Genomic DNA, 14634 nt, shown 5'->3' on the forward strand with positions numbered 1-14634 from the left:
TATATATATATATATATTATACACACACACACACTATTGGGCTTTGCCAAACTGCTTGCTTTGCTCGCCAACCCCATCCCCCCCTCCACCTGCGCTTCACACAGTTGTGAAGAGGGGGGCTGAACGCACCCCAAGGACAAGGAGAACCCCTCTTAAATAGTGATACAATGGGAAACAAGTAACAGTTGTTTTTTTTTTACCTCCTCTTTGCTCGATCAGCTGCTGGCCTGCTGCTGGTTTCATTCCGCGTGATCGGCATTTCGGGCGGCGCTTCAAAAGTTTAAAAGCCTGTACAGCACCTGTCCTTTTGTCCTCAAACACTATGCGATCTCTTTTCGCTTTTCTGTTATTTCACCGAGTAACATTTTCCGTTTGTTTGTGCTAATGTGATCTTTTCATTCATTTTTTTTTTGAGACTTTCAAATTTTCCTACTTCCATTATCTCTAACCTGCTCTGGATGTGTATCACAGGACTTGCTTACAAAGGTTGTAAGTATGACGTGACGTGCCTGTCTTGCAGGATGTGAAAGTGTCTCTCTTCAAAAGATCACGTCTCGTCTCTGGAAAAAAAGTCTTGTCCCAAGATTTTTTTTTTTATAAATAGATATATATATATTCTAAATATTGAAAACCATACAAACTGACACGTCAGCAAGGGTCTTTTTGGTTTCAAAACACTATACAGTGGCAATAAAAAGTACTCATATCCTTTGGAAGTTTTTACATGTTCTTGTCATACTAGCTGTGTTACCTGGCTTTGCACTGGAAATTTCCAAACATATTGGGCCTCAATTATAGTGACAATGGTTAATTGAATATATCAGAACTAGCCACCCACCTGCATAGTAGTGAAACAGGACAGTGAGGAGGTCCCTACCCAGCTTCCTACTCCTGATGTCATGCTTCCTCCCTCCCCTCAACCTGCAGCCTGTTTCGAATTAGCGCGAATATATTGCTCCTGTAAGTGAACTATGATTCTTAGCACAGTGAGAGAAGTGGCAAAATCACCCGGAATGTTAAAGCATTTTATAGAAAAAAATCCTGATCTAAATCCGTTAAGTATTTCTCTCATTCACTAGTTAAGTGGAAGTCAAGAACGCCCCAAGGCTGGTGCGTGAGTGAGGAGGGCCCCACCCCCCTTCCCTTGGCCCGCTGCATGTCCCTTGGATTCTCACAAATAAATTGGTACCCGCAAATGAACTATGATACATAGCAGTGACAGGAAGTCGCAAAATCAACCAGAAATGTTCAGGCAAATTATAGAAAAAAACCCAATCAAAATCCGTTACGTAGTTCTCTCGTGAAAAGCGGACTGACATACAAATGTTGGATTTTATATATTGTGGTGGATGGCCAGGACCCTTGCCCCACCAGGATGCCTCCATGCTGGAAGGACCGGGGGAGCCAGCCTATCCAAGGCGTTACCTCAAGCGAAGCGTTAGATAGCAGCCTCCCTGGGTTGCAGCAGTGCCTCGGACTCCCGCAGGGCTTCATGGGGGTTGGAGTTTGGTGCAGCCCTGTTGGGATCTGTGGGCGCCGCCAGGGGGTGCTGCAGCTGCTGCCGAGCCCTGGAGAGCAGCTCTTCCGCCACACCCAGGGGGGGGGGGGATGGGGGGGGGGAGAGAGAGAGAGAGAGAGAGAGAGAGAAAAAGAAAAAGAAAAAGAAAGGAAGAGTGTGTTTGTGTTTGTGCTTGTTGGGACAGTGTAAAGTTGTAAATAAACCTCACATGTGCTTGGACTTGTACCTCCTGCATCTATGTGTCGGGTTATAGCGTTCTCTGTCGGCCAAAATATATAGACATATAGCATGTTAAATGTTCAACTTTGAAATATATCCAAGTTTAAAATAAGCAGTATATCCACATTCACTTTCGTTTAAATGAGAATATTTCTTGAATTATACTTGGACTTAAAAGCGCTATATAAATGTAATGAATTATTATTATTATTATTATTTTTTAGCTTCATATTTCAGTATTTTGAATACATGGTCAAAGTAATAATACACAGGGCACATAGAACACTTTTCAACTTGATTGAACTTTTAACAAATGATACCTACTGGTTTGTAAGTGTATACTGAAGATGAGAGAAACAGGACTGCTGTATGATTTATAAGTGATAGCCTATTATTTTTATAGTTTCCTATTGCAGACACTTCTGTTGAGTGGAATATAGCTTTAAATAATTCTAAAAATAAAATAAACAGAGTGCAGTGTCATTGTAAGATTTTTTTCTCTCATTTTTAACATATTTAAATATGTAAGAAGTAGTTGACCCTCAGGTATTTCACCTCATCAAATCTGGCCACCCTTGAAAAAGTTTGGGCATCCATGCTCTAAGGAGCGGCTTTAAATAAAGACAGAAAGTGACAGGGCTATAAGAAAGCAAAGAAAAATACACTACAAAAGCAGTTGTGAGAGTGTATATAAGTCTCAAAACAACCAGAGTATGCCCTACAGAATGAGAAAAGAAAGAGAATAAAAAAAAAAAAGACAAAATAAATACAGTGGGCCATTAGGGTGTAGAATAATTGCTGAAGGGAATATTATGGTTGATAGTAATGGGATTAAGGATAGCTTGAAAGAAATACATAAAGAAGTTGCTGAATAAAGAGAACAAATGAAAAAAATGATGTTCACTGTGAGAAAAAAAGGCAACAAACTTCTATGTTTTCAAAAGAGGTAGCTTGCAAAAACACTGAAAAAATTAAGCAAAGCTGCTGGTGCAACTGGATACTGCTAGAAACGTTGGAGGCAGAAGAAAGTGCTGGAGGTGAATCGGTTAAAGACCGTCTGTGCAAATAAGCTCATTCCAGTATACAAAAGAAATGTTGATACATTGTAGTGTGGGTCATATAGCATGATCAAGCCTTTTGGAGCAGATAATGAAGGTGGCAGAGAGAGTGGTAGAGAAAAGAAACAGGGGGATCATGTGAAAGTTAGCAAAATGCAGTTTAGTTTTATACCTAGGAGGTTATACTAACAGACACAATCTTTGTAATCCAACCAAATACAGGAAAAGCATCAGGAAAAGAGATAGAACCTGCATTTGACAAGATACCACAATGAGAAGTGGAGAGTTTACTATTAAGTAAGTTAGCCTAGTGAACAAATGGTTAGTGTCTGCAATGATGTCAATGTAAGGGAGCACAAACAGTGGTCATAACATCAGATGGAGATAATGAAAGTTTAGAGGTGAAAGTCAGGTTGCATTACCCATCCATTCTGTGCCCAATGCGTTTTGTGATAGTGATAGACGGTCAACCAGAAAGAAAAGTGAATGAAGGGTAGAAGTAGGAGCTGTTGTACAACAATAACCTTGTATTAATGGCCAAAATTATATGGAATTGAACGATAACATACTGAAATAGTATGGCAATAAATGGCCTCAAGGTAAATGCAGGAAAGGTTTGTAGGCATGGAAAGGTGGGTGCATGGCCACTCAGTCTCATTAATACCAATTAGCATTACAATAATGAACACCCAGCTAAAATATCTGTACTATGTTTCATTTAATATGTAAAATTTGCATTTTGAAAAATGCAAGATCATTTTTGAGGCAGAAAGGAAAACGGAAAAGTAAACTAAATAAGATAATCAAAATTTGTAGTAATGCTTTTTTAGTTCAGGTACTGCAAAAATGTGTTCATTTACTTTTCTGAGACAATACCTTAAAAAAAAACAAAAAAAACTTCCTTTGGTGTTAATAACCAAAGCATCAGTAAAGTGGTCATTCATTTGAGCAATGTGGCCTACTAAAATAGATAAGATAGATAGACAGATACTTTACTAATCCCAAGGGGAAATTCACATACTCCAGCAGCAGCATACTGATACAAAAAACAATATTAAAGAGTAATAAAAATGCAGGTAAAAATAAACAATAACTTTGAATAATGTTAACGTTTAGCCCCCTGGGTGGAATTGAAGAGTCGCATAGTGTGGGGGAGGAACGACTCTCCTCAGTCTGTCAGTGGAGCAGGACAGTGACAGCAGTCTGTCGCTGAAGCTGCTCCTCTGTCTGGAGATGACACTGTTTAATGGATGCACTGGATTCTCCATAATTGATAGGGAGCCTGCTGAGCGCCGTCACACTGCCCACGGATGTCAAATCTGTCCAGCTCCATGCCTACAATAGAGCCTGCCTTTCCTCAGCAGCTTTGTCCAGGTGTGAGGTGTCCTTCTTCTTAATGCTGCCTTCCCCCAGCACACCACCGCATAGAAGAGGGCGCTCGCCACAACCGTCTGATTAGAACATCTGCAGCACTCTTATTGCAGATGTTGAAGGACGCCAGTCTTCTAAGAGTATAGCCGGCTCTGTCCTCTCTTGCACAGAGATTCAGTATTGCGCAGTCCAGTCCTATTTATCATCCAGCTGCACTCCCAGGTATTTATAGGTCTGCAACCCTCTGCACACAGTCACCTCTGATGATCACGGGGTCCAGGAGGGGCCTGGGCCTCCTAAAATCTACCACCAGCTCCTTGTTTTGCTGGTGTTCAGGTGTAGGTGGTTTGAGCTCCACCATTTAACAAAGTCCTTGATGAGGTTCCTATACTACTCCTCCTTCTGCCCACTCCTGATGCAGCCCACGATAGCAGTGTCGTCAGCGAACTTTTGCACATGGCAGGACTCCGAGTTGTATTGAAAGTCCGACTGTATATAGGCTGAACAGGACTAGAGAAAGTACAGTCCCTGCGGCGCTCCTGTGTTGCTGACCACAATGGTCAGACCTGCAGTTCCCGAGTCGCACATACTGAGGTCTGTTTGTAAGACAGTCCACGATCCATGCCCCTAGGTATGAATCTACTCCCATCTCTGTCAGCTTGTCCCTAAGGAGCAGAAGTTGGATGGAAATAAACCCCTTCTCATCATTCCAAATTGAAGTGACAAATATTTCTCTTGAATTTGCATACTGTAGTATAAGATCTATGAATCCTTCATAATCATAAGTAATTTTACCAGTGTATCAAAGGCACTTAATACGCCACACTGCACAGAGATGAATAACCTATTTACTTTCTAACCATAATCATGATCAAAAAGGCCATTGTTATAGTCTTATAACATAGAAGTAGATTTTTGCAGTACCTAAATTGTTACCAATTTATTTTTTCCATTGGACACAGCTTCAATAAATGATAACTTTCAGACTAAACTGGACAGAAATAGCTTATAGGAACAGAATTTATATGAAGAAAAAATATCAGTATAAAGTGATTTTAGTTAGTATTTGAACACCCTTCTGATATTCATGGCTGTTTTTTTAAGCAACAAAAGTAAAAGATTAACCTTCCATTGAAACAAAAATTATTTTCAGTGCCTAAATTTAATACATTGTACTAAAAGTTAGAAAAGTTAACATCTGTTATGAAGCACTATAATTTTAAATCTATGACAAATTACAAACAATCAACAAGCCATCTAAAGCAATAGTTGTATTAAAGCTTCAACTAGCCTCCAATTAAATTATGGCTGTCATGAAGATTAATTAGACATTGGAACCTAAGATCAGGAAAAAGGTACCTCTTCCATATGCAAGAAGCATTAGATAAAACAAATAAAACTGTTTCCCTCACTTGATTTATTAGTTGAGTCATCATATTCTACAAGGAAGGAATATCCATTGTTCCATATTTGACGACAAGTTCTGGCATCATATCGTATACTGAGGGGCTGCAGAGTGGGATCAAAGATGCTGTCTCTCAAGTGGATATTGATCGGTGACTGACGGTTTCCCCCAGGTGTGCCTCAACAGGAGTTTGCCATAGTGGGTGCACTAGAAAAGTAAAGAAATTTGAATAAAACTATATAATTAAAGCTATAAAAACTGAATCTACATAGAAAATTAACTAGAATATATATTAATGAGATAATGTGGAAATTGCATTCCAAATATGTTTATTTTATGTAAACTATAAAATTATTGGAGTACAGCATTTTATATTTTTGTTGTCAATATTATAATCTGTGACAGGAAAAAAAAACAATTTGTACTCATAGGTAACAGTGAAATTTGCATTTAAATTAGTGTTGTTAACAAGCACTGGTTATATGAAATACACAGCAATAAAAGCTTCTTCAGTACAGAAAAGACTACATCTAGGATTTCTTTAGTGTAAGTGTATGGAATCTTATATGTTGAGCACTTCCAACTAATCACTGTGCTAATGCTATTCTGGACAGAAAGTTCAGAATGGAGGATGTGAAGTATGTTGTATTCGGCATATCAAAATGTCCAATACAATTTCTGTAAAAGCAGAGAACTGTGCTGATCTGATGCACGTTTCCTCAGTGTTTCACTTATAATTTACCTGCATTACTTATTAGTGGCAGCTTATTGCCTATCACAAGCAGAGACATCCCATAACATCATACATATAATTTTAGTGGTGAACCATTGCAGGATGTTCTCAGAAATGTACTACAGTGAGTAGTTCAACATCCAGTAGCCAATGACACAGTAGACTCTCTATCACTTCCCAGCCACCTTTAATCTTATTCCTCTCTTACCCTTATTTGTGGCTGAGTGGGCTGCAGTCCCCTTTTTTGTGGCTGCGCGGGATCTGATTAACCTTCAACTGACTTGCATCTGTATGACAGGGTAGAAGTATTGGGTGTTTCTTTCTTTTTACTTATTGTATATACATTTAAAATTTTTCTGTAACCTTCCCCAGATTTGTGCCTCGAGACAATCCTGTCTCAGAGGTCTACAGACAATTCCTTTGACTTCATGCTTGGTTTGTCCTCCGACATGAACTGTCAACTGTGGGACCTTATATAGACAGGTATGTGCCTTTCCAAATCATGTCCAATCAACTGAATTTACCATAGGTGTACTCCAATTAAGCTGCAGAAACATCTCAAGGATGATCAGGGGAAACAGGATGCACCTGAGCTCAATTTTGAGCTTCACTGCAAAGGCTGTGAATACTTATGTACATGTGATTTCTCAGTTTTTTTTAATTTTAATAAATTTGCAAAAACCTCAAGTAAACTTTTTTCACATTGTCATTATGAGGTGTTGTGTGTAGAATTCTGAGGAAAAAAATGAATTTAATCCATTTTGGAATAAGGCTGTAACATAACAAAATATAGAAAAAGTGATGCGCTGTGAATACTTTCAGGATGCACTGTATATATTGTATATAAAAAAATTCTTTTTAAAAACCACACTTATATTAAGTTAAAAAAAGTACTAAAAAGTAAAAAATAAGTCTCTCATACATCACTCATAAAATGAAAGGTGGGTGCCTTTTGCTAAGATTTTAAGAAGTGTTTTTTAAAATGTTGTTTGATGAAAAGCGCACAATTATTTTACGAGTGATGTACGAATGACTTATTTTTTACTTTTTAGTACACTTTTTAACTTAATATAAGCGTTTTTAAAATTTATATACAGTATATACAGGCGGAGTGGTGGCTCTGAGGCTAGGGATCTGCACTAGCAATCGCGAAGGTTGCCGGTTCGAATCCCGTAAATGCCAATAGGGACTCTGCTCTGTTGGGCCCTTCAGCAAGGTCCTTAACCTGCAATTGCTGAGCGCTTTGAGTAGTGAGAAAAGCGCTATATAAATGCAAAGAATTATTATTATTATTATTATTATATATATCTGTAACTAGCACCATCTATTGGTGAAATCTTGAACTATTCTTCATATGAAAATTTCACTTCTTAATAATGATGGATTAATTTATCAATTAGTGAAACTGATTATTGATTCGTGTATTGTCATCGGAAGTGAGTAAGTGTGCAAAATTTCAAGTCATTTGGGCAATAGGAAGTGGGTTAAATATCGATTACAAGATTTGTACCAGACAACAAACAGGTGAAGTTAAAATAAGCGTGGTAATAATAATAATAAAAATTGATCACAGATTTTCAGTTAGAATAAAAAGGACCAGGCTATTTTCCATGGTGTTTCCAAAAGCACATCTCGTGGTCATCTGCTCCAACAGAGAAGTGGAACTCCTTGTTGGAGATAATTAAATGCCAGTGAAGCTTAATACCACAACCAGAAGAGTCCAGCCACAGCAGTCTGTAAATGGAAGACTGGTTTTAAACATTGTGAAAAGAAGCATAACTGTGCAAGTTACCCGCCCAGTCTCCGAGTGGTAACCCATACAGGTCATGAAGGATGCTAAATTGTGTAAAATGTTGTTAAACAGCTTAAAACATATAGCTAGACAATACACTGGTCATGCTATTTTATAGTGTAATTCGGTGCTTCCCAGAACACTAATGACAGGTGCAAAAACCATCCTACAACCATCAATGACATTATATTCGTAGCTGTGTATACAGTACATATGGCCAACAAGTGCTATGTAATACATGTTTGGTTATTCTTGATATGTAAAATCACATCATGTCAGCATGGCGTACTTGATAATTTGCTTTCTACAGCAAGCTCAATCAGTAAAACTCAGTAAAAATCAGTTTTAACCATAATGGAACACTTGTTTTGAGTGCTTGTTTTTTTGTCACATAATAATTTTTCTTTCATATTTAATAAACAGTACCTTTTTATTTTAAAATTTACATTTATCAGCCCCCCCTCCAAAAAAATCCCACCATATTTTAGGTTTATCTAGAACAAATAGCACCAGGTACTGCGTGAAGAGACTCTATTTTATCCATTATTCAACATTATCTACTCTAGCGTCACAACACAGTTACAGTTTATAAGGTCATTACTGGTAAATGTATAGTGAAATTCTTACTAGTTAAAGAAAAGTTTTCTCAGTCTTTCAGCTTCACTATATTTAAAAAAAATTAAACAAACACTGAAAAAAACTGAAGATGTGTCTACTGATTTTTGAGGCACTAAACTCAAAAAAGGCAGCTAAACATTTTCTTTGTCATCTTCAAAGTTTGCTAGGCAAAATGTGTTTGCAAAGCCAACAGCTTTAATAAAATATAAGATCAGTTACTGATTTGATGTACAATGTAAGCAAAAATAATCCCACCAATACACAAAGATCCCAACAGTCTACGGAAACAGAAAAAAAACAAACTTCGTAATTCACTGCATTATAGTAACCTTGTTACGCATCAGAGCAAAAAAAATACCAAAAATCTATAAATTATTTTATAAACTAGAATACATTATTTCATAATTACATACTGTAGTGTAAATCACAATTTGCCCTATACATATGCATTATTTGGCAGATTAACATTTAACATAGTGCTGCATAGTGGAAAAGCAGCTGTTGCAATTTCTAGTTCCTGTTTTTCTGTTTTACTAAACATAAAATTTATTTAAAAAAAGAGGCAAGAACAAACACCCAAAAATTATGCAAGTGTCACAAATAAAGTAGTAAGATGACAAACGTGTAAAATGTTGGGAGAGTGACTTAGCTGATCCAACAATCAGCAGATGCAAATAAGCATGAATTATACTTGCAGAAAATACTACAGGTCAAAACATCTCAAAACAGGAGGAACTAAAAATATTTCCAACTATGGGCAAGCAAAGCATCTTAAAGAATGGGATAACATTATTGCATCAAGAGCTTAATTCACTTTATACTCAAAAGCAACCACCAAAATACTGTAATACTAATAATGCAATTAAAAAGTTAGTTTCTTATTCTTTGCTAGTTCAGCACATCTGATATATAATGAAATACAGAACCTAATCTATTGCAGTTAATATCTTGTTTTTAACTACTAAGAAGAAAACCGCTAGTTTAATATTATGAAATAATTCAGATTATTTTTTAAGTAAAAAATTAATCTTGATTCCAATTCTAGAGGTTTTCCAATACCAAATACAGTTGACAACCAGAATTAAAGACACAGGGGACTGATCATTAGTGCATTCAAAGTGCACTGTAGTCATGAAACCTGCCTATAGATGTGAGAGTTGATTCAAAAAGACCTGATTATGTTAGATTTGTTGAAACTCTTTATTATAAAATATTAACCAAAAATACACAATCCTAAATCTAATCTTTCATAAGCGGATCACTATTTTGCTTCTGTTTAACAAGTAATTCTCTTCATTAAATAGCACTGGCCACATGAACTGTAAATTCTAAAATAAAAAAATGCCCCTTAAGGAACCCAATGATTACATTTAATTTTGTTCAAACCAAATTTCAAAATCAGAGTCAAACCCTAGCACTTATCTGCAATCCTTGTTTAATCATAAGGCATCATTTTGAGCTATCATTCAGTATTCAACAGTTTGTTTTCACTTTTCCAAAAGTTTATCATAAAGCTACTATATGGTAAAACTGACAATTCATAGTATTTATTGATAGTATTAGTCTGTTCATTTTATGTGAGTTGCCTCATACATGCTTCAGGTACATTTACTGCATATTTGAACAGAAAAAAACAATTATAATTCATCTAGCATAAACACATCTGTTAGGTTTTATTTGCACTACTATCTGACAACAATATCTGATTGATTATTACTAAAAAGAAAATCAATACAAAGTGTTCAACCAGTCAAGGTGAACTATAAAGAAATGTGTACAAAATCCACATCTTTATATACTGTATATCTTATAAAGTTTTGTCTATATACCAATGCCATTTTTTCTGATTTTGGAGAATGGTTTCAGAAAGAACACACCCTGTGTAGGATGATGAGGCAGCAACTGTAATTGCAAGGGAAACTACTATAGTGTAAGACAAGAGCTGGGTTGTAAGACATCCTGGTGGCATGTGTACAGGAACCAGTTGGGTATGTTCAGTCCCAACAGTATAATTGAAATCCTGTAAACCACTGCACCTGGGGCATCTATGGGTATGAGGCAATAGAAATTATTCAAAGAGTCCCCCATACCACTAGATTGTAGCAGGGAGACCAAAAACAGCATGTATGGATCCCTGTTCTTATATTTACTTGTAAGACACAAGTTACTTGTTGCAAGCCTAACCTAATGAATGATGTTCTAGGAGAATAGCCCAAGGAGTTCCTAGCATTATTCTTGATCCCAGTAAATATTCTACTCACTGAATTAGTTAGGATTTGGGGTTTTAAAAGGCTCTTCTAGACGAAAAAAGCTTTAGAAATGGTAGTCAGGTGGAGGGTGGACAAAGTTTCAACTGGTGGGAGGAGGAGAAGCCAGAGAGCAAGAAGAAGCAGATGGATGTGTTATAAAGAGGCAAGACAGGTGGGTAAGTGCTCCAGACCGTCCACAACACACTCTGGGATCAAGCCCTATTTCAGATACAATAAGTACAATAAAAATTGGTATTCGATTATGTAACTCTACAGAATAAAGCACAACAGATACAGGATGGCCCTGTGGTTTCCGTTCAAGAAGCTCTACAGTATGTTTAGTCCCTTTTCAAATTGTCTATAAAAATGATCAATCTGCAAGCATGATCTCACCACTCAGTGACTTTCAAATAGCATAATGTAGCATTTTGCTTCCAGCTGTTTTCGCTGTTTGACCTAGTAACAATGCCAGTATATTGCCTGTATCAGTGCAGTGTGAAAAGGTACTGGGAAATGATCGGCACTTTAAGAAAGACTTTCATTACACACCACAATATATCATGTATCATACTGTTCAGCCACCTTCCAGACTTCTCAGTTACTGAATCATGAAAAGGCTTTGTTTTGCATATCCAGTTCTCTTATCTCCAGTCCATTTTGCTAAATTGTCTTTAATAAGAAAAAAGTATCCTTGCCAAAAACAAGTCCATTCTTAAGACATGTAACCCACATTTGTAAAATGCTGCATTATGAAATATCTAGAAAAGGAAATAAACAACTGCCCCCAATGTTTAAACACACTATGATTGTTTCTGTCTTTGAAGAATATGAAGAATGTTAACATTACAGTAACCATTACTGAACTCACTACTGTTGCTTTGATTTTACAGCAATACAATTATATCCCAATTCTATTGTACAAGTCCCTAAACTTTTATTATTCTAGATGCACTTGGCAACTGTACTTTACAAGGAACAAATCACCCACATAACATCAATATATGATGCCTATGCACAGGGTTACTAGGTTATAAATAGATACCTGCATTTGCTAAGGTGGCATAAACGAGTACTTACTCAATTCCACTGTGTTTACAGTCTTTTAATGGCACTTTTTCACAGGCTGTAATGGTTTTAAAGAAACACTCCACCCAAAAATTATTATTTCTTTAATAATATGTTACTTACCTCATGTATTTTTTTTAGAAGTAGCAGGGAAAAAAATTAATCTCACTTTTTTATGGGAGAAAGTAAATGACAAATATTCACATTGAATGAGATCCAATAATGACCAATTTTGGACAATAACAAAAGATGTAAAGATAGGGGAAAAACAAACAAAAACAATCTCACTACATTACTTGTGTTGCAAACGCAGCATACAGGATAAACAGAAAATATGCATTCCCATAAAACTGCTTTTGAATTGAACAGCTGCCTCCTCCCCCTCATTTACTGGTCAAGAATCCTGCCTTCAATTCAAAAGCGCAGTATTAAGAGAATCTGTCTTTCTGGTTTGTCCTGTAACATATAAAGTAACCTACAGAAGAAAAAAATCATAAAGTATCATATAAAACATAAGCTTATTTTTTATATAACATAAAAAATATTTTTGGGTGGAATATTTCTTTAAAACTGATATAACTATATATTATTTCTTGCCTATTTTGTTTTAAAAGAAAAATGTGTTACTTTTGGATATAATATGAAACCATGGCAAAACTTTTTAATTTTTTTTGTTTCAAAGCCGTATCAGCATGGGTTAGCTTGTCTAGATATGGGTCTTTTTTGTCAATTCATTTATTGTACTAATGGAAAAGGAGAATGAAGCTCATGTTAAGCCTTTTATTCTTAAATAATGTAGTCAATGAAAGAAAATAAAGTATAAATGAAAACAAAGCCCCATGCCAATTGTCTACTTCTCAGTAGAAATGTACAAACAGCCACATAAAAATCACAACATTCTATAATTGTTAAATGTGCAGCAAGGCTGTTGGCAGCTGCTGACAGCTGTATCTACAATCTTCACCATCTCAAGTACCAGATCAAGAACATACGAGTATATGTAGAGGACATCACTCAGATAATTTTATGGGCAGAGTCTTTAACAGAATCTTCTCTGTTATTCTCATTACATACTCAGCCCTCAAGCTGAAGTCAGTCTTGTCACATACGTTGTTGGTGAAGCTGACTAGCTCCTTCTAGACCAAAACCAAAGGCAATGGAAAAACCAGGCAGACTGTATAGTACAATGGAATTTCTAGGTATACTCTAGGTGAAACCCTTGCGTAAAATAACTAAATAAATAACCCTGACATGTGATTTGTATCTTAATACCTGGATTTTCCAGGTTGCGGATTCGGAATAGAAATGTGAACGAGACATCTAAAACTTTAACCTGCTCTTCGATTTTTGCCATGCATGAATACATATAATGTGCAACCGAAATACCCTTACTGTCAAATACCTATGAACACCCATCTAGACTAGAGAAGCCGTAACGACCAATGTTGTTTTGAAAATCAATGCAATCTATTGTTTTCTATTAGTATTCATAAATTGTAAATGCACAATTAAGTTTTATTTTTCTAATTGGTAAATCATAGCCTTCAGTATGTGAAAGCATTGCCTATTACTGAAAAGGCCACATGTACGAGTTGCTGTTGGCAGTCATTTCCCTAGGTTAAAAGACAAAAAAACAAAACAAACAGATGAACTTACTCTGTTCATGCCTCAGTTTGTAGGCGCAGGTAGCCAGACTACACTGCCTGACAGCCGTCCAACGAATACATCGCACCGCCCTGCCCGTGTTTTTTTGCAAAAATAGTGACAACCATCAACAGCGCAACCATGATTTCCGCAGGTAACAAACGTGCACAAAATAATTCCACGCCAAAAAAACAAAATAACAAAATGAATGTTAAAGTCACTGCAAATATAAGCGGAAAGAGGGTTGGAGCACGCCCCTTCCCTCTCTAGGCGTGTATCATTGGTTTTAATATTGACGTTGGATAGGGGCGGAGCATACTGTTGCTGCGTCAGAGATCTCTGTACATAGTTTTGTTTTTGTTATTTTTTTGGTAAGGCTGGTCGTTCAGTTATTCTAGTTGCTGTTACTTATACATCGTGCGCGGAAGCGTTATCCCTGTCACGTACGTGCTTGGTAACCTCGACCGCGATGCCCCTTCATTCTTTACGGTTTATCAGTCTGAAGTTGAACAGTATAACAGCATGCCAGCCAATCGGCGTTGTGCAATCGGGGGCGTTCCTGGAAGTTAAATACTTAACGATTTTAGGCGAGGAGCGAGGCGTTGCAACAGATTAGACAAATGGTTGTTTTTCTATTATGAGAGTGATTAAACAAAAAAAAAAAAAAACCTTTGTCAGGACTCACCAATTTTATTTAAAGTTGTACTCGATTACCTCCGTTCGATTTGTAAGCACGAAATATTACCTGAATTCCATTAGCTTGTGTAGCTAAAACAACGCCAGCTTGAAGTCGAGCACCAGTTAAATACATTTTTACAAATTTCAAGTTAGTATATTTTAAGAAGTAAAGCAATAACGGCAGATCCAGAAACAAAGTATAGTTTAGTGTTGTTCGGACCCCTGTTTAAAGACGATTGTCCGTTGAATGAATTAAGGCACGGATTCTGTGTTGCCATGTGGA

General features: G+C 36.7%; 1 protein-coding gene across 1 annotated transcript in view; it reads right to left on the minus strand.

Moving 5' to 3' along the window:
• Positions 1–13383, minus strand: part of ca5a (carbonic anhydrase Va) — a 45825-nt gene extending 32442 nt beyond the window's left edge. The window contains 3 exon segments of the mRNA XM_051932234.1: positions 5580–5750; positions 5753–5779; positions 13302–13383. Coding sequence (XP_051788194.1) covers positions 5580–5750; positions 5753–5779; positions 13302–13383 — 280 coding nt within the window.
• Between the last annotated feature and the right edge of the window lie 1251 nt (positions 13384–14634).

This window comes from Erpetoichthys calabaricus, chromosome 9, assembly GCF_900747795.2.
Source record: "Erpetoichthys calabaricus chromosome 9, fErpCal1.3, whole genome shotgun sequence".
Classification (NCBI taxonomy): Eukaryota; Metazoa; Chordata; class Cladistia; order Polypteriformes; family Polypteridae; genus Erpetoichthys; species Erpetoichthys calabaricus.